The following is a 27,173-nucleotide window of genomic DNA, read 5'->3' on the forward strand; positions in this document are numbered from 1 at the left end:
GTAAACAGAAAACCTCATTTTATGGGAGTACCAATCTAAAGTCATGTCAATCTCTCTGCAACAGCTTGGGTGCAGGAATCAGAACTTGTATAAAGCAGTTCAGTGGTCCATTTGTGCTTGATAAAAAAAAAATAACAAAGGCTGGTAAACGAAACTCTATCATTGGCTTATGTTGAAAACTATTTGCTGATCTGTACTCGTGGATAAATAATGATTACTGTAATAATTGCATGCAAATCACAAGATTCCTGCACCGACATTTTGTAGTTTCATAGTCGTAGTTTCATTGTATATTGTATATATTTTTTAATATATTTTTAATGTAACCAAATTTCTTACAATTAAATAGTTCACATATAGATTTAACTATATATGTTTTAATGCAAATGCAAAGCATTTTTCAAACTTGGGGTTTATTTGCACATAGCAAACGTATCGTGACAATGGGTTGACCATTAGTAAATAAAATGAAAAATAACCATATAGGCTACATGGTGTTTTTCATATAGACAAATCTAAAGTAAAAATGCATTTGCTTAATACGATTTTTAATCATTTTTATTCAGTGCGTTCATGTTTCGTGAGTTGAAGTTTGAAGAAGCCATTTTCGCACTTGCAACAACCTCTATACATACAGTAAAAACGAAAATTCATATGCATATTAAACATTTAATATTTTTTGCAATGCAGTGTCTGTTTATGACAAAACGGAAACGATGACCCTAGCTGCGCGAGAGCCATTCAAGCACGCGCTAGCACGGACACACACACACACACACACACACACACACACACACACATTCACAGAGAGCACAAAAGAATTATCATGACAAAAGACACAAGTAGAGAGAAAAACACTTCAACACTTTCTCCTTTCATGTAGAAGTTTTAATGGAAACAATTTTGTTCTTGCTCGTGCACACATCAGGTTCAACATATGTCATGTGTTAGTACTGGAGAAATGTTGATGCAAATTTTATTGAGATGTAGATATGACAATGCTTCTTGATTCTCAGAAAATTCAAGATTTTGCATATATATTTTATTCATATAAACTAGATATGTCTTCCTCTCAAATGTTATAGAATTGAAGACGTTCTTTTTTATTTCTATTTAATATATTTAATACTATAATAGAGTAATAATGCATATATATAAAGTAAATAAAAATATTTATAATATAAATAATAATAGTCACAAGTATATAAAAATGCTTTCATTTACGCAACACTTTGAAAGAAAAAGATTCACAAATGCACAATGATGAAAACATTTATAATTTTTATAGAATAAAAATGCATAAATTATACATCTCTAAATAACAACAACTGCGCATTGCTTTACAGAACCACCTAACCTGATACTCGTAAGAATACAGTTTGCTAGTTATTTGTAATATACACTGATTTAGTTGCATTCATAATCAATATTCAGCAAATGAATCGGTACTGTATATTAATCAGAAATTCAATTCTCGCAAAGCATTGATTCCCAGTACAGAAACAGTTTTTATCTAAATGTTTTTTTTATGTTATAGAACATGCATTTAGGATATTATAATAACAACAACTGAGTATTAAAACAACAACGCGTTTCCTTGTATAATGCATTCATGACTTCGCTATTACCTGTTCTCATCAAATTGATCCTGAGCATTTTATAAATTCTGTTGCTTTTATCTTGAATCTTATTGCATGGAAACTTTTATTTGTTATCTTTTTATATTTTATTTTATGCATGTAAAAATATAAAATTGGCCTATAGTCTAATTCCATCACTCCCCAGCCCCCCTCCTCACTCCGCATCCCTCCTCCCTCTTTCCCATCGCGGAATCTTATTGATCCAGGAGGAGCTAATTATCTCTTCCCCTCGTGACTGTGTAATCAGCACATGCGCAGTCTGTTAATTCCAGCCATTTTTTTGCAGGAAAGTAATTAGCAGGAATAAAGACCGGACTGATTTTTTTCACTCTCTCCTCCTTCCTCGAACAGAGCCGAGGCGCGTCCGTCGTCTGCATTACAACCAAAAAACAAAACCCCTTTTAAATGCTTTAAGAAACAGTAAAATACCTCTTTTAACTTCAGCACCATGATGTCTAGAGCAGAGTGAGCGCGTGCATCTGTGCGAATGGGATCTATAAGCGTGTTTACTGGAATACAAAGCAACGCATCCAAATGTAAGTTTGTATCTAATGACTGCTGTGTGCGTATTTACAGTCCGGTCGCCGCGCGCGTTATGCTTTTCACATCGTGTTTACATACGCACTGAATATATCAACTATGCATAATGTATGATTGTTTAGAAGAGATTGTTATTGTTATTACTGAATACTTACGGTGTCATGTCATATGTAGTCTCAAATGTAAAGCGCACCCGATTCACTTTCTAGACCTTCGGAGTTCAGATTGAAGTTACAAAAGCTGGTCTCGTGTGCTCCTACCTGTTTTCATCAAGAGTTGTCGAGTTCTTGTTAGTTGCAAAAAAAAAGGAGGATAAAGAGGAAAATATAAAATGACGTCCTCGATAGGCTTGCATTTGGTTTCTCCGTGCATGTGGTATTGATGCGTGTCGTGAAACACCGATGCATTACGCGGTGTTGGGAAACATCTCGCTTCGCTTTCACCGAATGCATCAGTATTGACACGCGCTACGGGAGGCGCCCGTTAATCCCCGTGCGTCCGTGCAACGTTACAAAGTATCCGACTGATGCTGCTGTTTGAAAGCCCCGTGCGTCTTCAGAGGTGCGCATTGATTTTTTTCTAGAAACTTACGTGGACGGGGTGTAACTTTTTGCGTTTTTATGATAGCAAATGGCTTCACTGTTATTTTTTATAAAAGCATTAAAAAGAATGTGGTCATATGTGTTGGGCATGCTTGGTCAATCCTGTATGGACTCATTCTTGTGTGTGTGTGTGTGTGTGTGTGTGTTTGTGCGCGTGTGTTTACTTGGGAGATACACTTGGTAGTTACCTAAATCTGACAAAGCCTTTTGTTGGAATGGCCCTTAAAGTTAAAAAGATTTTTAAATACAGTAAATAATGTTTTTTGGGGGGTTGGATTTCTGTTATGGTCAGTAAAATATCTTTATATTAATACAGTGCTTTACATAAAAACAATACTTAGACTTAATACTAATACGTATATGGTTAATTGTGTGTGTGTGTGTGTGTGTGTGTGTGTGTGTGTGTATGTGCTTGTGTTTATTAGGCCTTTTTCTGTTTTTTATCCATATTTTTTTCCTTTTGTAAATCTTATGTTGTTACAAATAAATGTAATCATTTTGGCTTTAAGAAATAACTACTCTCACATGTACATGTATCACATCTTAAAAACAAGGTTTCTTTTTTTGTTTTTCTTCTTTTGGTTGATTTTTTTTCTTTTGTTTAGAGACTGGAGAGATTGATTCATTAACTTACATCATGTCAGAGTGTTTCTTATGAATAACATAGACGTAACAAGCTACATTTCTAGCTGTAAATCTAGTGTCTGGTTCAGCAAAGATCGTGTGTAGTGCTGCGCGAAAATAAACACTCTGTGCTTCAGGAGGAGCAGAAATAAATAAAGCAAGCAAGCACAGGCTCTTTTAAGAAACACACACACACACATACACGCAAGCAAGCACACAAGATGGTGTGGGGTGAAAGAGGATTGGATCACAGGTCAGAGGTCATGGAGTTAGGCTAAAGGGTGAAAGGAAGAAGATTGCATGAAAGAAAACAGGGTGAGAAGATAAAACTGGACTCCACTGGGTAATGTTGTCAAACACAGAGCGAATAAGCGTGTGATTTTAAAAATGCATTCAATTGAATTAGCATTTGGATATTTTAATAACACCTGCAAAATATACGTTACTTTGTATGCAATGAAAATTACAAAATTTTATGTTGTGTCAAGGTTGTTTAACCGATAGTTTACCACTTAGCAGTAGTTTTTTGTAAAGTTGTGACATTGTGTTGTTTTTAAATCAGGTGTTGTAAAATCTGAATGATAATTGTGTGTGTTTGTTTGTGTATGTGTGCACACATTGCCTTTAGGGTTTGACTTTTTCTGTTTATCATAATAATAGCTGAGATTGTGAAGAAGTGAGGCACACGGGCTGATCAGTCACCAACACACACACACCGACACACACCCGGAGAACAATACATGAGGCCCAGCCTGTCAGTTCAGATTCAGCTCTCCATCCACGCCTTAAACAGACTGTGTGTGTGTGTGTGTGTGTGTGTGTGTGTGTGTGTGAGAGAGAGAGAGAGAGAGAGTAGAGGGCGATCAGTGGCTTAGACTTACCTCTGTGCAGCTGTCATCTCTCTCCAGATTTTACTGCAAATATTGAACTATATTACACTGTCTGTCTGCCTCGGTCCGGACAGGAGGAGGTGTGTGCTGTTTGCCGTGGCTGTTAAATATATAGATTGAAGGTATAGTTTATAAAAGGTGCATAAACTCCAATCATGCAAAGGTCAGTGTGATTGTTGAACACATTTACTTGGAAATGGACCATGAATGGAGAAACAAGGCCTGCAGACAGATAGCAAACAGTGCTGAAATTTATTTTACTTTATATTTATGAAAAAATGTATGTTTATGTTCATTCAATGTTCATTCAGAGAGATTCATGATTCTTTGACTTCCTTAAGAAAAACGTGACGTCATTTTTACAGTTCTGTATTAGTATTTGGGTAATAATTTGGGACCTGTCAAACTATAGCAGCAGTATTTTTCTGTGAGATAAAGTCTATATCTATTACATTCATAAGTTGTCTAATTGTTATACAAGTGTTAAAATTCACATTTTAAGACCTCAAATTAATGAAGTGAAGGTGTAGAATATTTACATAAGCTGCAAATTGGTCATTAAAATATAAACTTAAAATCTGTTATCAACTACTGTGTCTCAGTATGTAAAGCATTGTGTTAGCAGTGAAAAAAGTCACAGATTCAATCCCACACACACACACACACTGATGTATACAAAATGTATAGACAGAATTAATGCACTGTAAGTCTCTTTAGATAAAAGCATCCGCCAAATGCATAAATGTAAATGCAAACTACCCATTTTCAAGTCGGTAATTATTCTTGAATGTGAAGTCGCCGTGAGGTCACAGCTTGCGTGAAAGTCTGGGTTATTTATTTTCACTGATTATGAAAAAATTGCTGTACCGTTTTTGATTTGTATAAAGCCGGGCAGCTCTGCTGTTGTTTTGCATGTAATTCAGCTTTTGCATTTGGATCATCATCTAGCTGAATGGAGTTAATCTTGCAAAAAAATGTTTTTCTCATTTCACAGTGCATATAACTTGTGTAATGAATACAGAATATACATGAATAATCCTTACAGATAATTGCTTTAGAGCTCACTTCCACTTTCCATTCGATATGTACGCGTTATGAATATTTGACTGCGGAGGAGCGGTGCTGCGTGTGTTTTGATGTGTTTCACACACATTGTCAGTGGCATAAGATGAAGTAAAATGAGTAAGAAGTCTTTCAGTGTAGCATTGATCTTATAATCCCGCCGGATCGTGCTGCAGTTTAAATCAATACGTTTACACCACACTCAGATTTAGAAACTGTACTGTAAGTCTCTACTGTAAGTATGTAGCATGTCGATTAGGTTGTGACAGAATGTATATCAGCGTCTGATTGTGAAAAGTTTCTGTGTCACTTGCTTCTGTCTGTCAGAACCCTACTGGAAAAAAAGCTTAAGCAGGTTTGCTGGTTTTAGCTGGTTAAGGTGACGTTAGCTGGTTTAAGCTGGTCCTCCCAGCCTGGCAAAGCTGGTGTGTCAGTTCATCTTTTATCTGGACCAGCTTGCTACAGCTAAACCAGGCTGGGATACTGGCATAAGCTATTAAACTGGTTTTATCTGTTTAACCTAAAGTTTTTGATTTGCTAAGAGAAAGGAATTAATATAAACAAAATGCATTTTAAAGGGGACAGCTGTCACAATCCAGTCATGGCCTTGTCTTGATGTCAGCTTTATCTTTTGACCTTTAATCCTGTATCTTTGTGTGTCACTTCCTTGAATGTCATACAGGAAGCACATCAGCATTTTCTCAAAATCATGTTTTGCATTTTGTTTGACTTTAAGGACCTTTTAAAAAAAACACCCGTTTTCTTTGAAAATGATGTTTTAAAAGTGCAATTTTCCAAGAAAATGATCCTAAATGATATACAAGTCAGATTTCCCCACACTCGCACCCTTTCGGTCTTTCTTTTATTCTTTCTCTCTGTTTCTTTTGAAGTTTGCCTCTTGAATGGGCTAGTGTCTCTAATGGAAATAGGGCATTAAATCAAAGATCAAAGACGTGCACACAGCAGAGAGGACAGCTGTCTAAATACAGTGGGAGAAAATGTGTATGTGTTTGCGTGACTGAGGGAGAGAGAGGGTGTGCGGTTAGTTTTGGTTTGGTCTGATGTGAAACAGTCGTTTTACAGTATAACCCTTGTAACAGTTTTGATTGTCGTGCATTCATGCAAAGTCTGTGTGCACACTCGAGTCTTTTCTTGAATACTGGCTACTTTCTACACAGCAAAAACATTTTTTGTATGGAAGAATATCTAAAGTTTTTACATATAAAACAGAGATTGTGTAAGATAATAAGATATTGTAATATTGTGTGTTTTTGTGGGTAAATAGAGCATTGCGCTAGCAACACAAGGTCATGGGTTTGATTCCTAGGGAACACTGATAAAAGTATAGTTTAAATGCACTGTAGGTTGCTTTGGATCAAAGCATCAGTCAAACGCGTAAATAAGACATTTTTATGTTTAATCACGAACTTCATGAAATTAGATGTATTCTGTCCCGTGATGTACTTCAGCATTTTGCATGTAAATTTTAATCCGTCACGAAAAAAATATATAGGGTCTAAGAATATTGTTTTCATATTTCAAAACATTTCAGCAGTAATAATAATGCAGTGACAGTAATTTATTAATTTGTGACAAGAGTATGCAGCAAACTGTTGACACCTAGTGGCCGTTGTTGGTAAAACTACTAAATGTGTGAAACAAACCAAATTTTTTGTGATAATTTTATGTATCAAATATATACTTTATTGCATTATTTTTATTTATTAAAAACTTTAAAGTGCCTTTTCACCTACCCCACTCAAAAATGGCTGCGCTAGTTAAGGGGTTAAAAGCATTAAAATATATATTTTTGCAGTGTAATTCAGTTATGTCACAGTGTATTAGACATATGCAATAAAGCATGTTTCATACGGTTACTTATACAGTACTGTACGTATCTGCGCAACAGTATGTTTGCTATGATATGAGTGTACATTACTTCTAACAGGAAGCTCAGATCCTGAATCAGCAGTCTGTGTTGAATGTAAAATCTCTCTGTAAAGCTTGAACACTATCTTTAAAAACAGTATATAGTATGTCCTGTATATGCATTGAACCACACTTCATACTGTTTCTTACCGTAAGTGTTTCATAACCTCAGTTAAGTGCACTGCAAACAAGACTTTGTTTTCATTGTGATTGTTGTTGTTACAAGGTTAGTGCCGGGGTTAACTTTAGGGTTAGCAATGTTTGGTCTATTTCTTATCCTAGACATCTCGGTCTTATTCCACACACAGAGTGTAATTGGTTTAAGATGTGTCTTGATTCCAGCTGTGTGCCTCCTATCAGGTATCCCAGAGAGATGGGTAATTAACCTAACTGCTAATGAGATACATCACTAATCACACCACACACACACGCACAGTTTAACACAGCGAATAAGTCGACGCATTCATCGATCTGTACAGGAAGTGTAGTTTGTTTGTCTGCATGCATGATGGTGCATTTATGAATATGTAAGCTTATTTTCAAATGCTATATTTCAAGCATTTACAGTCATAAATGAATAGACTGCTATCTTTATCATTGAATCAATACCTTGAATTTAACCCGTTAAGTTTGTTATTTTGGACCAGTTTTGAGCTTTAATCAGTGAATACATCCTTTAGCCTGGGTGCTAGCATCCCGCTTCGGCTTCCAGTAAGACTCTTAGCATTCACACTATTGATTTTCCCATTAGCACTTTAGCCCCCTCCAGTAGAGAGGATCAGAGGGAGCTCAATATAACAGCTTGAATCAGAGTTGAAGAATCTGCACCTAGAAACGCAGCAATTAGCCCCCAACTCCTATCCGCAAACCCTGTAGTCCCTTAAGACGCTCTCTATGCACATACTTGTTTTTGCACTATTAGAGTAACTTAACATCAGATAAACCCAGTGGTAACTAAATGCACATTTTAATTATTTAACTTCTGCCCACAGCGTAACCACAAAGCAAGGTCGTACTGTACGTTTGCTTGTGTAAAGCGTACAGGAGCGCCGGTCTTCGCGGTGCGTCGGAACCGCTGCGTAAAAATGCTTTTGTTAAAGTGAACCACCTTTTGCATTAATGCAAATTGCAATTATTTCAGGCACTAATAGAAGCTGAACGCTGTTGTGAAAGGCTGGTGTAATATAATTCAATTTAATTCACTTCAGCTGCTTCTTGATCAAGGCCTGCGAGGGCCGCGTCTCTTGAGAAACCTGGGTCTAGGCTCAATAGGGAACCTATTCCAGAGGCACTGTTACAGGGCAATCCCCCATAGACACGGCCCTATGTTCTGCTTAGTTGCCTAAAGGGAAATATAATGCAGATGGAGGGGGAAGGGGAGGCAGAGACAGACAGAGACATTTAATTGAGCAGATCTCGGTGATTCCTGGAATTGTCTCTCATGTAATATTCAGCTCTCTGTAATACAGCTTGGCAAAGAATTATTGATCACCGGCTAGACCTCTCTGCTCACCGTCACCACATGCCTTCTCTCTAAGGACTGACAGTAATGTTTTTATGCTGTGACAATTAAAAAAGTGCTGCGTTTTGCTGAAATTGTAATGTTCGGGGAAGATTTTAATATTTTTGTCTGTGCCTGTACTTTTAACGGTGACTGTGTCTCTAGTGCAAAAACACTGACGCTGAAAATGTACATATGTACAGTGGCCCAAAAAAGTGTTTGAACAACACGGCCACACATGTAGACTACAGATGATCCAATCTTTAGAGTAAAATTAATAATTTCATAAATGTTAAATAAAGATGCATAATAAACTACTCCTGTGGTTACTTTGAATTGAGAACGTACCTCATAGATCCATTAAAACTACCTTGAGACTCCTAAATAAAATGATTAAACATGGCTAATAAGATAAGAATTAGTATCATTTTTGCAGAATTCATCAGGTATGCTGTCTCTTACATAAAGGAATGCCGTTTAGATATTTGTCATCTTGAAATATTTTTGTTCCACTGTAGGTTGTCAAGTTCAAGCAGTTTTGATTTCACATTTTCTCTTTTCTTTCTTTCTCTTTCTTTAGGCCAGGGTGGGATGAATGTGCTCAGTAGCTCAGAGGATGGAGTGTTGTGACTCTGTCCCCATCGATGGAGCCTCTGGTCTCCACACACAACAGCCTCCCGGGCTCTGCAGAACACTGGCCCCCAGTCCTTTCGTACTGGCCATAGATCAAGCCATTCATCTGAGCACAACGACTGTATCCAAACAGGGTGGACTAGTGGGCCGTACTGAGGAGAAGGGACTTGAGGAGAGGTATGAAGAAAGAATTAGAGAAAAGCAGGTCGATGAACACTCTACCAGAGAGATGATAAAAGACGAAGGTGTGAGGGAAAAGCACGATGGAGAGGTAGATGGAGATGATGTGAAACCTATTGGAAAGATCTTGTACCAGAACGATGGCTCTGCCTATGTGACGGAGGAAGAGAGTCAGATTTCATGTGGAATTCCCTCCTCCTTGTTAGGTGTCAGACCATCCATCATTAACACGTGTTACGTTTCCTTTTCTCAAAGCCCTGCTCCACATGCTTTTCATGTCTTCCACATGCATCACCTCGACAACAGTGAAAGTTTAGCTCTGATGACCCGCCAATCCAAAGAAAATGCTCCTGACATGGCAGGATTGTCAGAAGCAGAGGTGACACGGTCCGGTCAAACCAAACCCATCCTGATGTGCTTTCTCTGTCAGGTGTCATTTGGTCGATCACATTCATTTAGGGCTCATGCTTTACGGCAACATAACATCACCTTTAGTGATGACGAACAGCATTTGCTCTCTTTTAAACAGACCTCTGCCATATTACAGCATGCCGGGCCAGGCGACAAGCCACTCCTCTGTTTCCTCGAACCAAAAAGGAATTGCGAGTCTGTGGTACCACTTAACTCGGCGCCACCAACCTCTGGGAAAGAGGACACGGCAAGACGAAAAGAAAACGAAGAGGCTGAGACCTATGAACCTAGACTCCCTCTCCTGCCCTCTCCATCCAGAATCTCCCCTGCTACCTCAGTACAAAGCCCTGCCAAAGATCCCTCAACCCTGGGCAGAGACGGCAAACAGAGAGGAAAGGAGGATGAGATAAAGAAAGATGAAGGATGTAGTGAGGGAGGAGAGAGGAGAATGTGTTTAGAGTTAGGTAGCGCTGTGGAAAACAGTGCATACAGTATTAGCAGCAGTAGCAGACAAGAGCACAATACTGAAGCTGCTCTGTCAAACCAAAGCATTTCAAAACCTCCAAACTCTGCAACAATAGCAACCAGCTTTATGAACAACACCAAAACCCTTACAGACTCTGAAACAGAGTGTGGAACAAGCTTTAACTGCCACGACCCTGCACCTGCTTCCCTTGTTGTGGTAAACCCGCCTACTGTCAATACTACTGAACAACTTGCCAACCAAGAGAGTGCCACAGCAGCAGAACCAAATGACCAATTAGAAAACGGTAGTGCCGTAGCAATGGAACCAACCAATAGGTTGTCTGATGACGACAGACTTCCTATCACTCATTCTGACCTGCCCAATAATCACGGCCAATCCACAGCCCCTACGCTCAGTCCCACCATTATCCAGAGCAGCCAGTCTATTCTTGAAGAAGGGAATTCGGACACGGCCTCTAGAGGAAGGTTGGTTGTGGCCGGTGATGGAGGCTTCGTTGCCATCGGAGATGACGTCCAAGCATCTTACGCTTACGGTGTGCAGGCCTCTATGGCACACACCAGAAACTCCTGCAAGACATTGAAGTGTCCCAAATGCAACTGGCACTACAAGTACCAGCAAACTCTGGAAGCTCATATGAAGGAGAAACATCCAGAAACGGAGTCTGGACAGTGTCCCTACTGCAGCAGTGGACAAAGCCACCCACGCTTAGCAAGAGGCGAGACTTACTCCTGTGGCTACAAGCCCTTTAGATGCCAGGTGTGCCAATATTCCACCACCACCAAGGGCAACCTGAGCATCCACATGCAGTCGGACAAGCACCTGAACAACATGCAGAGCTTGCAGACGCAGTCACATTCACACACCCCAGCAGCTCAGCCAAGCCCTTTATCCCATTCACATGCTACCCTCGCTCAGCCCACCCAAGCCAACTCCTCCTCTCCTTCTACACTTCGAGGACGTGCATCGTGGCGGTGCGAAGTCTGTGACTACGAGACCAACGTGGCAAGGAACCTGCGTATCCACATGACCAGTGAGAAGCACACACACAATGTGCTTCTGTTGCAGCAGAACCTGGCACACATGCAACGTCAGCGCAAGCACAATGCTACCGAGCTTTACCGGCACTGCCAACCTCAAACCAAACTGCCTGACTCCAGCGATGAGGCCCTACACGACTCGGCACAGAAACTGTTTGAATGCATTCTGTGTGGCTGTTTTTCTTGTGACACTCTTGAAGAGCTAAGTCAACACCTGACCATGCAGCGCTCATTGCCCAACACCTACTGGAGAAGCACAACAGGTGACACCCATCATTGTCGACTCTGCCATTACGCCACTCCTCTGCGAGCTAACTTCCAGCTGCACTGCCAGACAGACAAACACATACAGCGCTACCAGCTAGCCGCACATCTCCGAGAGGCCAGTAGTCACCATGGAAACATTGAAGACGAGGAGGAAGAGTGGCATCTTAGGTGTGTTGCTGCTGGAAACCAGGTGCAGCTAAGGTGCGGTGCATGTGACTATGAAGCCAATAGCTTGGAGAAACTAAAGCTGCACACCATGAACTCCAGGCACGAGGCCAGCCTTAGACTTTACAAGGTAAAACCACAAATACAGAAATGTATAAAATGTGGAACTATTTTATCACACTGGTTTTGGATTAAAGTTTGCCTTCAGATTTAGATGGTACTGTGCTAAAAATATTTTGCATAAAAATTTTTTACTGAAACAAAACAATATAGAAGAAAGAAATTAAGTATTTGCCGTAAAGAAAGAGATTAAGTTTCATCAGTTATTCCAGCAACCAATTCTCGTATTCTGTTATTCTTGTCAGTAACATACACAAAAGCCCAAGCTGACCACTATCCCCAAGGCCTGCAAGGCCTCTTTGGTAATTGAGATAGATTGTATGTTATTTTTTCCCTCCGCTAATGTGGTCCATTAACTCAGCACATCTCTAATCAGTTTAGAGTTCTGTAAAACAAGTGGACTGGTGTTTCTCACTGGGCTCGAGCGTATGCGTTCCTGAGTGAATGTTTATGTCATTTTTGATATGATCTGTTTCTGTTTGCTCCAGTGCTTAAGACAAAGGAAGACTTATTAGTGTCTTCTAAAGCGTAAACATGTTAAGTAACATCTACATATGGGTTTTTACAGGGTTGTATTGATCCTGTATTGATCTAGATTGTACTGCCCACATTAGAGGAAGTCAAATATTGATCATCTACAACTAGTCTATATTTCGGCTTTCGCTAATGTTCCTAGGCATGTTATTTACTGATGTTGAAATGTGAGCTAGATGAAGAGAATCCCGAGTAAACGGAGACTATGTTTTAACCCTTTCCTACTTTGTCCTATTAGGTTTCTTGCTTGTTCTTCTTTCTCCTGATACATTTATAGGGATTTGTATTCAATTGAATAGCAAACGCACATGCACGCACACCACAAGTGATGTTTTTTTCTCAGTATTTGCAGAAGCTGGATGGAGTGGAGTCTGAAGGCGTCTGGCTGCACTGCACGCTGTGTGATTTCTCCACTCGCAGCAGCGTTTCTTTAGTGCGGCACTCACATTCACTAAGCCACCAGAGAGGGGAGGGGCTGCTCCGAATCCAGCGAATCCAGAAGGGTCTGCAGGACGAGGAGGAGCTCGGTGCCATCTTTACAATCCGAAAAAGCCCTGCTCAAGAAAATGGTATGACACAAATACGCTTTGCAAAATGATAACTCGATATGGAGAAACAGAAATGTCTGTGCGAGTGTTGCAGTGCAGTAAAATAGTTACTGGTATAGGCACGCACGCACCTTATAAAACAACATGTTGGCTTTTTGAAATATTATATGGTTATAGTCAAAGTCAGGGAGAATTATTAAAGAAACAACAATAAAAGAAAAGACTAACAGTCCATTGTGTGTCTTGCTTACGGCATTCAGGGCTTTAAAACACACACGAACAACAGATGGAGGAGGGGCTAACAGACACACACAGTAAAAGCAAAAAGAAAGAGGGCAGATATTTACACTGGGGTAATTGAGAGAAGCGGGTGGCATAGACAATTAGCATTTAGTTCAAACCCAGAATAAGCTCAGCTAATGAACTAACCTTGCTACCCTGCCTGCGAGTGTACAGAGACATTTGTGTGTACATGAGAGAGAAAACGAAGAAGAAAGAGTGTGTGCGTGTGTGTGCTTTTTGTTCAGAATGGTTGGAATTGATTTTGTTAATTGACTTGCCAATAATCACGTTTGTAACATCTTCACTGGCCAGAAAGAGAAAGAGGCTAAAAGAGAGGGTTAGCCAGTCAATGCAGCCAATAAAGTCAGCACCCACTAATGAGGCATGAGTTAATTAACATTCTCCAATTAATGTTTAACCGAGAGACAGAATACAGATACAGATTCCCTAAAGACTGACAGGTTTTACTTCTTATTCAGTCTTGATTTTTATCTGAAATATTGGCAACACTTTACATTAAGGTCCTTTTTGTTAGGATTAGTTAGTTAATGTGAATTACCAATGAATCAATCCTTATGCACCATAAATCATCATATTAATTTTAATTAAAACATTTGCTAATGCATTTATAAAATCTGTTATTTAAAGTAGTATCTTTCAACATTAGTTAATGCACAATTAAATATCAATGCACAACCATTTAACATTAACAAAGATTAATAAATGACATACAGTGCTTATCAAATGTATTAATCCACCACCCATACACTGAAAAAAATGATTCATTCAATTTACTAATTTTTTTAAAGTAAGTGGTCACAATCAATTTATTTAAGCTACATTTAAACAAAAGTTTTTTTTTTCAATTTTTTTTTGTTTAAATGTAGCTTAAATAAATTGTTTGTGACCACTTACCTTTTATTAAAAATTGAGTAAATTGAATGAATTGATGAATTGACAGTGTAATCAACTCAGATTTACAAGTCAATTCAACTTACTATTATTTATCTTGACTAGAAATTAGTTGTTATAACTACAGGTGAGTTGTTATAACTTATAAATTTAAGTTGACTTTTCTCAACTATATTTTATAAGTTGTGACAACTCATTTCTGTTGACATGACTTGTAAATCTGAGTTGATTTAACAAAAAAATGTTAAGGCAGCAAAGTTTTTTTACAGTGCAATATCATTTGTTTATAACCCTTTACAATAAGGTTGTATTTGTTAACAATTAGTTAATGCATTAACTACAATGAGCAACACCTCTACAGCATTTGTTAATCTTAGTTCATGTTAATTTCAGCATTTACCAATACATTTATAAAATCAAGCATTGTAACTGTTTACATTAATTAATGCATCATAAACTAACATCAATAACTCATTAACTAACATTAACAAGAATTAAAACATGTTTATAAAACTATATTCTTTATGTTACTTAATGCATTCACTCATATTTACTAAAATAACCTTATTGTAAAGTATTACCGGTTAATGTTTCTGTAAAGTTTAATCCAGCAGTATGTTAAAGATCTTTAGTAGTATTTCTAATGCTAAAATATTATTTTGCTGTTATCTATGATTTTTTTATTACTGTTTTACAAGAAATGCAAGAAATGTTTTTTATAGTTGTAAAATTGCAGTCCTTGATAGAAAAATATGTTTTAATGCTCGAATGTTACGCTTGCTTTATTTCTAACTCAAATTTTGGGTTTGACATTCATACTGTTCAGCTTCATACTGTTCAGCTAACAACCTATATTAACTTATTATTAATCATTCGTTCATTAATATCATTTAGCAACATGAGCATTTAGCTTAATCAACTTGGGTTATTTTTGACCCATGCTGGGTGGATATTGGACGGAACGCACTTCTGGGTTGAAGTTGACCAAATGCTGGGTTGTTTTAAACCAACTGATGGGTTATTATACTCCATGGTTGCATAACAACGGCCCAGCATTGGGTCATTTTTAACCCAGCATGTGTTCTGTCCAATATTTACTCATTGTGGGTCAAAAATAACCCAGCAATCTTTAGACCGTAGTATGCCGTTTTGCGTTGTGGGATTGATAGCTAAAAGTTGCTAAAAGCGTCAGCATAAGGGTAAACATAAAACGAATCTTCATTAAAATAAGAAAACTGACCTGCAGGTCATGATGCCATTAACAGATGTCAATGTTTATTTTGAGGACATGTTGGTTTACTAATTTTGGTCACCTGATGTTAAATCTGAGTCCTGGGAGAATCAGTTGTCGTAAGAATAAGTCAGCAGTCAATGTGCCTTGTCCAATCAATGCTGAAGTCAGTGAATGAACAGGTATTTCAGTGTGAATTTAAACCTGTAGGAACATCGGATCAGCTCCGCTTCTGACCTGCTGGAGTGCCGGCGCTTGAATGGCTGGTTATTGATCTCTTAAGCAACACCAGGGCATTCCCTAATTTATAATCAATACTGGATCAATGTCGCTGAGCATTTGTATATTGATCTCCGGGACGAGTAGGAAGTGTTGATGAAGTGTATGTTGAGTGTACGTCTGGAGTGTGTTAGCATGTGCGTGTGCATCTGATCACTTCATTACTGGTGCAAGTGACCTCACAGCGTCGAGCTGCGGCCATCTGTTTCCTTCAAGAGGTCCGAACTGAAAGAATCATGCACTATTAAAAAGGGTTTCAAGAACTTTCGAGTATTTAGTTTATGAATTAAATTATTTGTAACTAGTCCAATTTTGAAAATTTTCCAAGATTTGAATTAAATGTGGCCATGTTCAAAAAGAAAATATCATTCTGTTTATATTTAATGTATCAGTCACATATTTATTGTAATGCAGGATAATTTTAATTAACTCATGATGGCATTTACAAATTTGTACAAAAATTATGCATTTGTTGCATACATTGTTGCAATGCATGTTTTATTTATATATTTAGAAATACCACTTCCCTCGAATTCTTCATAATTAGTTTATGCTATTTTACTTTTGCATTCAGTTTTTAATGTCATTTTTTTAACAATAGACAATACTTTTTTTTGTTTGTTTTTTTTGATCAGGTTCAGTGCGGTGTGTGTGTGACTTTGAAAGAAATGACTGAGCTCAGATCTCAATGGGGCAGCCGTAACTAGAGCGGATTTGACAGTTTCAGGTTATATGTTCTGTGTTTATGGGTGTGTTGGTTTGATAGGAAATCAATAGCGTGTCTGTCAGGATAATTGGTGTTCAGATGGCCTCTCTCCCTCTCTCTCTCACACTCTGTCATAATCACCTCCTCAAAGAACCAACAGAAGATACCTCAGCCTCTCTTTGATTGGTCTGTTATGACAACCCTCGTGCATTTTTTTTTTTTTTTTTGGTTTTGTCTTTACTCCCCCTCGTCTAATACTTCCCAACAGCCCCCCTGCTACCCAAACGCACCCAAATCAACTCCATTCCTCTTGTCCCTTCCCCCACATAGCGGAACAATTACTCTGCTAAGAAAGCAGAAAGGCAGAAAGCGAGAGAGGAGAGGATGGGCGAGGGAGGGAGGGGGGCATTGAAAGGGGTATCTGGTTTAGTGTGTCCCGAGGCTGTGTGTTTTCTACCTACTGAACTCAACCGAGGCTTTTAGATGCTGCAAAAGGACATCGGGGCATCATTGTCCTTTTCAAACTTTAAATGCTCACTCTTTTTTTATTAGAAGTGCAAAACATACAACGTACGATTAAGCAGAACACAAAACAAACATTAAACAAAACAAAAACAGCAATTATGATAATGACATTATTATAAAGCAATTAATAAAATTATATAAGTATTTACGTAATAATAATATGCATATTATGTAATAATAGTCTGTATAATAATAATATTATTATTTTGTAAAGGTATCTCATTTGGAAGATTCAATAAAAAACAGGAAGCTGAAGATGTTACAATGTTACCAAATCATCACGTATGTTATGTTTTTGTGCAAATTGTTTATTATAAGGAGGTGATTCCAATTGCTACAACGTGAAGACGTTTTGTACGAAGATAATTTTTAAAGCTTGTCATGGGCGTATTGTTTGCCAATTTGTGCTTTGAAATGGACTCTTTGTGTGTGACCCCGGTGACCTCTGCTGCATTATCTCCCTCCTGTGACTTCTCAAACCCCTACAGGTCAAATGAAGCTCTGCTGACTGTAGCTCATCCATCTTTTTCATTTCATTTTTTTGCATATCTCTGTGAAGAAGCAATGCATTTCACGTTTGTGTAAATCTAGAGATTGTTTACATAACTTGCTAGTGATTCAAGTTGGTTGAATGGGTCTTTCCGAGCTAGTGTAGACTGACCCCTATAGGTTATAATGCGGTCCTGCATTCAATCTGCACATAAATACAGTGAAAGTTTTAGGGATTTTTTAACATTTAAATGGAGAAGAAATGTGTATGTGAATAATAATTAATGAAATTACTTTGACAGTTTGTGTAAAATATATCCTTTTATCAATTGAAGCACATAAGGTGCTTTTTAAAGCATTGTCAAATCATTCTGGATTACATGGATCAGGATTTGCACAAATTTATGGATTCTTCATATCTTGCAAACCAAATAAAATCTTTTTTACGGTACATTATTTCAAATAGTTGGTCTTGTTAAATCAAATAGCAAGGCATGTAAGAAACTCTTGACCTTGAGCGAGCCACATGAACGTTTTAACTGCATAATGAAGCACTCTCTGAAACAGACCTTTCTGATTTCTGATCCTCTTTCTTTTTAAGGAGAACATAAGGGGATGGACTCTCCCCCGGAGGTTACGGCTAACAAGGAGGACAGAGCAGGAAAGAAATCAGGTGCTTAACATACTAGTTTAACATGCACTTAGCCCTCTTGAAAAATAAAATTATTCTGCATGAGCCAAGCATTGTAAAAAAGCATAATGTGTGCCACTTATCTCTTCACAGAAGGATTCATTCAGACAGAGGTGGAGCAAAGTGAGTTGTCCTCGATTCCCAAGCGTCCCTCGCCTGGATCTGAAGACTCGGATGAGCCTTCACCCTGTAAACGGCCACGAGTACATGAAGAGGTTTGCTAAATCACACTATACGCTGACAAAATTAAACAAACAATACAAAATATGGTACAAAAAGTATCTATTTTTTATGTCAAGTATGATAAAACTGGTATATGATGCAAATGGACTTTAGAGTAAGGTTCATCATTAATTAACTGCTCAAAAACAAATAATGCATTAAAATTAAAGTATGTTGTTAATTATTAACATATCCATTATTGTAATAAATAAAAATAAAAAAATCAGCTCCACGTTTAGTATATGGAAAATAATTAGAATTATTATTTTTCCACAACAGCTAGGGCTGTGCAATTAATCATTTAGGATTTTCAATTTAAATTTTTGATTCAAACAATTAGAAAAAATAGATAATCAAAGTAAAGCAATTATTATGTGATTAAAATATAAACTGCGTGCTGCTGGACATTTGTTTTTGAATTTAAAGGGTTAACATTCTAAAATAAATAAATATTTAGCAGTTATAATCAGAACGGATTGTTGTTAAAACAGAAAGTCAATGATCGTGGGAAAAAGATGAATTTATCATATTTTTATGAACCTAAGTGAGTTTTTTACATTTATGCACAAGGATTATTGTTAATTTTAACATTTACTACAAACATTTTTTCAGTCAAACGTATCTGTTAACATTAGTTAATGTGCACAGAATACATCATCAAACAATGAACAGTTGTAGTGGTATAAACATCAACAAGGATTAATAAATGCATATATGCTGCATATTGTTAGTTAATGTAAATCAAGATACATTTTCTTGATGAGCAAAATGACCTAAAAAAATAAATCCAGTTTTTACACAAATTATATTATATTTAAATGATTTGTGCTTAAAACAAGCAAAGAAATCTACCAATGGGATAAGAAAAAAACCCACGCTATTGGCAGATATTTTTGCTTAAGCACAAATTCACTTCTAAAGTCTAAAAACTACACTTATTTTCTTAGGTCATTTTTTCTCTTAGGTCATTTCTACATCTTGATTTAAGAATTTTTGGATCTTTCTATTGAAAACAAGACAAAAATAGAAAAGAAAGTCAATATTGTTGGTTGACTGTAATATTGACAAACTACTCTCAAAGTCAAAATATAAACATTTTTTGTGTGTTGTTGCATAATTCCTATACTTATATTTGTGTTATATTGGTACTATAGTTCTGAAATGTTGACTGAAATGTAAAAGGTGAACGGGTGTCCAAACTACACTCTAAAAATGTCTGGGTTATTTTTAAGCCATGTTGGGTAAATATTGGACAGAACACATGCTGGGTTAAATATGACCCAACGCTGAGTTTTTTAAACCCAACTGCTGGGTTATTATAATTCATGGTTGCATTACAAAAACCCAACATTGGGTCATTTTTAACCCAGCATGTCTTCTGTCCAATATTTACCCACCATGGGCCAAAAATAACCCAGCCATTTTTAAGGTGTATATCAAAGTAAAATCTCTACCATCAAAAGTCATTTCAGAAGGGTGAAACCAAGAGCAAAACCAAATCCTAAAATTTTTAGTCCTGTTTTCTGTTTATCTCACACAGATGCGCCAGTGTCCGTTCTGTCGGTTTCGTCACACAGACATTGAGCGTTTGAGGAATCATGTGATGAACCAGCATGCAGTTCAGCCCACTCTCCGCTGCCCGTTGTGCCAGGACACGCTGCACAGTGTTGCCCTCTTGCGTACCCATCTGACACATCTGCACAGCGTAACGGCAGACTGTACTCAAAAACTCATTAGCACGGTGAGACAAAAAACAAAAGTGAAGTGTATGTGATTTGCACCATTTACAAATGAGCAAACAAAAGCATAAATTGAATAAAAATAAAGGTGTTCATGCTTATAAATAAGAAAAAAATTCTTGATAGATCAGTATATCAGTCAGGCCAATCAAATCAGATGATATGTGACTATTGTGAGATTAATAGGAGTAGAATTTACCTGCAACCTTGTACATTTATAATGCACATTATTTATTTTGAAAAAAAAAAAAAGTAGCAATCAATGAATTGTATTTTATCATAATTACAGTACATCGCCAATTGATCAGCTTGCTCTCTATTCATCATCTTTTTAAAATGTGCCGTATTGGTCAACCACAATTTTCTCCCAATTGTCTCTAGTGTAGAAATGGTCTACAATTGTGTTACGTATATGATCAGTGATTCCAGCACGAGCGAGATTGGTTGTCTCATTCTCCGAGACGAGGAACGCCACTTATTGGGGGAAGGGGAGAGAGGTAGCTGCCTCAAATCCAATGAATATTAAAATGAGTTTTTATGTGTAGAATATAAATTGATACTAAGGCACCCAGTGCTTTTTTGAACCCAAGCAGACATATCTCACTGTCTCAAAGAGGTTGCACATTTTTGGCAATTCAGTCACCTTGCGCTGAGCATTTTTTCCTGCATAAAATACTTTTTTGCTGTCCGTCTCTTCATTTACCTATACTCTTCTGTCTTATTCGGTCTTCCCTGTTCTGCAGTCTCTCTTGGTTTCTCTTTTCGACAGTCGACATCTCCTCCCCCTCCCCAACTGAACTGCAATACAGTAATGAAAATAATTGTGCTTCATTAGTTGTGAGCCAGCGCTAGGTGATTTTCCTCATGAACCGTGCCTAGTAATTATGTTCTAAATTAAATGTGACCTTGAGAGAACTCGCGTGCTTGTCTCCCATCCCGTTTAATGCGGCACTTTCCTGAAATGGTGTGCTTTGTGATGGAAATAGCAGCCATTTTGTTTGGTTGCTCTCCCCCCGTTGCCTTTTACAGATGCATTGATTAACACATTTTAAAGTCGAGTGGGTACAGAAGCAGAGAAGAGCCGGAGAAGAAGATAAATAAAGTGGCCTTTTTACATCTAAAGTTGGTTGTGTTGCGCTAATTGTGTTGTCATGAACCAAAGAGGGCTTACATTCATACTTAACCTTCGAACTGCTCTAAGTGTTGGTTCATGACCACGATTTCAGATTTGCCATCTGAAGTTCGGGGTCTTTCCTCCAGCATTGTTAATGCGCACATATGTAGCGAGAGCACGGCGTAATGACCAATCATCTTACAGATAACAATCAAATGACTTAATAATGAGATTTTGCGGATTAATTAATCCACAAAATGGATTTATCAAACCTATTATGATTTCTTTTCTCTTGTGATCAGGTGATTGCGTCAGACGTGCTGCCAGAGAAAATGTTTCTACCAGTGCAGAATTCTGATTCCCAACAGACAATGAACGGTCTAAACACTAATGAAACAAAGAGATTGGATGGTTAGTATGAATTTCACATTATTATTATTTTTTTAAAAAATAACTGTCATTTTTTTGTAATTGAACAATCTTCCCATTCTAAATCCCATTCTGTGTGTTTTTTTTTTTTTAGAAATTATAGCAGATGCTGAACCCGAAAGAGGTTCCACACCCCAAGAAACAGCAAAAATCCATAAGCAACCTTCAGAAGATGCAGAATCCACAAAGGAGAACAGTGCAGCGTTTCCTTGCTGGCAAAAAGGCTGTAACAAAGTCTTTACATCCTCAAGTGCACTCCAAACGCACTTCAACCAGCTTCATAGTCAGAAATCTCCTACGGCAATATCCGACAGACACATTTACAAGTACCGGTGCAATCAGTGCAGTCTGGCTTTCAAAACCCCTGAAAAGCTGCAACAGCATTCTCAGTACCATGCTATCAGAGCTGCAACCATGTGCTGCCTCTGCCAACGTAGTTTTCGTACACTCCAGGCACTTCGGAAACACCTTGAGACAAACCACTTGGAGCTAAGTGAAACCCAGATACAGCAGCTTTATGGTGGTTTGATGATGAATGGTGAATCCCTGGTCTCTACAGACCAAGCTTTTGATGAAGATGAAGAATCACCAGAGGAAACTGTGATGAAAGATGATGAAGAATGTGACTTGGAGGAGAAATTAAGTCCTACTGACCATGATTCAGGTTTGGTTAAAGACAGTGCTGAATGCGACCTCAAACAACCTGTTCTTCCACTGCGAAAAGGCCCAAATATCACAATGGAGAAATTCCTGGATCCATCAAGGCCTTTCAAGTGTACAGTTTGCAAGGAGTCCTTCACCCAGAAGAATATTCTCTTGGTTCACTATAACTCAGTGTCACACTTACATAAACTAAAACGGTCATTGCACGACACGTCAACTGGCGTGCAAGAACCTGTTAACAGTACAGACCACAAACCATTCAAATGTAGCATTTGCAATGTAGCGTACAGCCAGAGTTCAACTTTAGAGATTCACATGCGTTCTGTCCTGCACCAGACCAAAGCTCGTGCATCCAAGATTGATTCATCTAGCTCAAGCTCAGAATCTGTTAGCCCCCTTCCAGGCAAAGCAGTGTTGAGCACCCCTGGAACCCCGAAGCCTGTGACTTCCATGAACAGTGCTATCTTAAGCCAACAAAAACAAAACAGTGACCACAATGGCATGACTGCAAACACAGATATCAGCCAACCTTCAACATCTGAAGTCAGCACGAAGTTGGTAGACATTATTGATTCAGCTACTAAGCAACAACAGATGTCATTACAGCACCCATTACAGCAACAACAGCAGTTCGCCCAGGCTCAGGCCCATCTCCAGCAAGAGCTCCAAAAGAAAGCTGCCCTTCTTCAGTCCCATTTATTTAGTCCTGCACTTTTACACCATTTCCCCATGGCAACAGAGGCTCTTCTTCCAGGGCAACATCAGCAGCAGTTGCTTATTCCTTTCCTTATTCCAGGAGGAGAGTTTCATATGAATCCAGAGCTAAATCTGAAGGGTTCTGGGCTAAACTTAAACACATTAAAGCCTGTTGTAAATGAGAATCCTGCTGATGGCCTGATATATTGTCCTACACAGAAACAAAACAAAGACCAAACTCATACTTCTCAGCAAACTGCTTCTGTAGATCCGAGAGAGACTGGTGCCACTCATTCTAATGAATTAAAACTGTCCAGTGATTCACAGTGTGAAAAGGACACAGCTGGCCAAAACAATAGTAAAGAATCAAAAGAGACTGATGATCTGAATAGAACTGAAAAAGCAGATTATCTTAAAGGCAGCAAAGACCTAAATGAAGAGGTGTCAGACAATGGAGACGTTTCAAATGAATTCCTTCCACCCAGAATAGCCCATGATGCACCTGGAAATGCTTCAAGGGCTTTGCTTGAGAACATTGGGTTTGAGTTAGTTGTGCAGTTCAATGAAAACAAGCAGCGATATCAGAAAAATCTTGCTGAGCCATTACCAAATGAAGTCGGTGATGTATCCGATGCCAAAGAGCTTGATAATTCAGTGAACACAAAGAAGCAGGAATGTGAGCCTTGCGGTAAGCTTTTTTCAAATGCACTGATACTGAAGAGCCATAAAGAGCAGATTCATGGTTCTATTTTCCCTATCAAGTCATTGGAGAAATTTGCAAAAGACTACAGGGAGCAATACGACAAACTCTTCCCATTGAGACCCACAACTCCTGAGACTCCTCCTGTATCATCTCCATCTCCGTCACCTCCTGCACCCCCTCCCACTTCAGCGCAGCAGCAGCCACAACCACAACCACAACAGAAAGCAGTGCAACCAATTATACCTGTATCACTTAGTGCTACTCCTACAACTGTCTCCATTCCGCAAATTAAAGCTCCATTAGCCCCAATTCCTCTACCCATGGAACTGCCACTCTTTCCTCCACTCCTAATGCCTCCATTACCTTTGCAAGCTTTGACTTCTCAGGTACCTGTTCATCTGCCCCAAGTGGAGCCTGGCCTGACGGCTGATTTGACTCAGCTCTATCAACAGCAGTTAACTCCAGCCATGTTACAGCAACAAAGTAAAAGACCACGAACCAGAATCACAGATGACCAGCTGAGAATCCTGCGACAGTATTTTGACATTAACAACTCCCCAAATGAAGACCAGATCCATGAGATGGCCAACAAATCAGGTTTGCCACATAAAGTCATAAAACACTGGTTTCGGAACACTCTGTTTAAAGAACGCCAGCGCAACAAGGATTCTCCATACAACTTTAGTAACCCTCCCATCACAACCCTGGAAGATATAAATGAGGATACCAGGCCACCCTCTCCTGATCCACCAAGACAAGAGTGTTATGGAGGGAGGAGATCTTCAAGAACCAGGTTTTCTGATTACCAACTAAGAGCACTGCAGGATTTCTTTGATGCCAATGCATACCCCAAAGATGATGAATTTGAGCAGCTATCTAACCTCCTCAATCTTTCCACTCGTGTGATTGTGGTATGGTTTCAAAATGCCCGCCAAAAAGCTCGAAAAAACTATGAGAACCAAGGTGAGAGAGCGAAGGATGGTGAACGTCGAGATCTCTCTAATGATCGCTACTTTAGAAATTCCAACAACAGTTTCCAGTGTAAGAAATGCAGCACAGTATTTCAGCGCATTTTTGATCTTATCAATCATCAGGAAAAACATTGTTACAAAGATGAGGATGAGGAAATGCAGGATGACCTGAATGAAACTGCAATGGAGTTCAAGATTGAGTGTCATAGTCCAATATCTGGACCCTCACCGTTCACACAAGCAAACATGTGCTCAAGCCCTTCTAGTTCATCTGTGTCTAGCACCAATGTAAAGTCCATCGATTCTGAGCATCTGCACACAGAAAATCTCACCAGAGAGCTTAAACAGACAAGTGAAGGATCATCTGACATAAAAGAGGCTGAAAGTATAAATTCTGAGGAAGCAGATAACAACATGCAGCAACCAAAGTCTCAATGTGAGGAGAAACAAAATGCAAGCACAGAGATTCAAACTCATTCACTTCCTAAACAACAAAAGCTTTCCTGCATATCTCAAACAAGCCCAACTCCGTCACAGAGCTCCCCAAAAAATGTTAGTCCTTTAGAGACTTCAACCTCAACTGAACAACCACGGCAAAAGCCAGCCCAGGAAATAAGCCCTTACCAGTGCATCCAGTGTAAATTGAGCTTTCCTTCTTTTGAACATTGGCAAGAGCACCAGCAAATGCACTTCCTTACTCAAAGTTATTTTCCTACCCCACAGTTCCTGGACCGGCCTGTGGACATGCCTCTTATGCTGTTTGATCCTACTAACCCTCTACTGGCAAGGCATTTGCTTTCAGGTACAATTCCTCAGATAGCAGCACATGCACCCCCAATGACCACCATACCTGATTCAACCATAAACTCTCTGAAAAGGAAGCTTGAAGAGAAAGCAGGATCCAGTTCTATGGAAAATGATTGGGAAAATAACAGTGATGAACCCCATAGAGACAAACGCATGAGAACCACCATAACACCAGAGCAGCTTGAGGTGTTATATCAGAAATATCTTTTAGACTCCAATCCAACACGCAAAATGCTTGACCATATCTCCAGTGAGGTGGGTCTAAAGAAAAGAGTAGTTCAGGTCTGGTTCCAGAATACCCGAGCACGTGAGAGGAAAGGTCAGTTTCGGGCTATGGGTCCAACTCAAATCCATCGCCGCTGCCCATTCTGTCGTGCTCTGTTTAAGGCACAGACTGCTCTTGCTGCCCACATACGTTCACGTCACAGGCATGAAGCAAGAAATGCAGGTTATAGTATGGCTATATCTCAAGATCAAGAAGGTTCTTACATCAAAGCTGATTCATTCGATTTTGCTAATTATTCTCAGTTTTCAGACACCATCGGTCATTCAGATTCTCCAACAAGTAAAAGCAATGACATGTCCTCACATCAGCAGCGTCTCAGCCCTAGGCCCTTAAAGGGTGAGGGAATAGAAGATTTTGAGATCACTTCCATGAAAAGCTATCAGACTTTTGAACTGAGCAAGCTGAATAACCGGGAGCCTAGCCCAGACATGACCCATGAACATACAACTGATGAAGGAAATGACTCTCTAGAAGGTAAACATGACAGCATGTCACCCAACACCGAAAGAGAGGCTTCTTCAGAAAATGATGAAAAGATGTCTTCTGGACTAGTAAGCCCAGCAATAAGTTTTAATGCAAAAGATTTTGACAACGATTTAGTCCTGGATTACAGTGAAAATTCCAGTCTGGCTGATCCAGCTTCACCATGCCCTGGTAGCTCCAACAGTCAAGGCTTTGACAGTGACAGACAGAGTCAAAAGCGTCACCGTACTCAAATGACCAACCTACAGGTAAAAGTTCTCAAAGCCTGTTTTAGTGACTATAAAACTCCAACAATGCTTGAGTGCGAAGCCTTGGGAAATGACATCGGACTTGCTAAGAGGGTTGTTCAGGTGTGGTTTCAGAATGCTCGAGCCAAGGAGAAGAAGGCCAAGCTTAGTCTTGCCAAGCAGTTCGGTACGGAGAGTACCTCTATCGATAGACCAAAAACAGAGTGCACTCTGTGCTCTGTCAAATACAGCGGACGCTTGTCTGTTCGTGACCATGTCTTTTCCCAGCAACACCTTGGTAAAGTTAAGGAGGCCTTGGGTGGCCAGATGGAGAGGGACAAGGAATATTTGGGTTCAGTAACGGCCCGCCAGCTGATGGCTCTGCAAGAGGTGGATCAGCTTAAAATGCCAAGTGATGTTCTTGGACTTAACCAAACTCCCTTTCAAAGCCAGTCATCTATGAACTCAAGTCTGCAGACACCTGCATCCCTACCAGGAGGTAGCAATAAAATGGCAGCAAGTCTTTCTTCCATTAAAACAGGTATGTA

General features: G+C 38.9%; 1 protein-coding gene across 2 annotated transcripts in view; it reads left to right on the forward strand.

Annotated features, from left to right (window-relative positions):
* The first annotated feature begins 1,944 nt into the window (after positions 1 to 1,944).
* Positions 1,945 to 27,173, forward strand: part of zfhx3a (zinc finger homeobox 3a) — a 28,641-nt gene continuing 3,412 nt past the window's right edge. The window contains exons 1-8 of one of the 2 annotated variants that reach the window (XM_055173627.2): positions 1,945 to 2,176; positions 9,369 to 12,098; positions 12,966 to 13,191; positions 18,196 to 18,267; positions 18,379 to 18,500; positions 20,048 to 20,248; positions 21,663 to 21,771; positions 21,884 to 27,166. In XM_055173627.2, the coding sequence (XP_055029602.2) occupies positions 9,384 to 12,098; positions 12,966 to 13,191; positions 18,196 to 18,267; positions 18,379 to 18,500; positions 20,048 to 20,248; positions 21,663 to 21,771; positions 21,884 to 27,166 (8,728 nt within the window). In that variant the 5' untranslated portion in view covers positions 1,945 to 2,176; positions 9,369 to 9,383. The remainder of the gene's footprint in view (positions 2,177 to 9,368; positions 12,099 to 12,965; positions 13,192 to 18,195; positions 18,268 to 18,378; positions 18,501 to 20,047; positions 20,249 to 21,662; positions 21,772 to 21,883; positions 27,167 to 27,173) is intronic. The other variant, XM_055173628.2, reaches the window with a different exon arrangement.

The sequence above is a fragment of the Misgurnus anguillicaudatus genome, chromosome 15 (genome assembly GCF_027580225.2).
Source record: "Misgurnus anguillicaudatus chromosome 15, ASM2758022v2, whole genome shotgun sequence".
Classification (NCBI taxonomy): domain Eukaryota; kingdom Metazoa; phylum Chordata; class Actinopteri; order Cypriniformes; family Cobitidae; genus Misgurnus; species Misgurnus anguillicaudatus.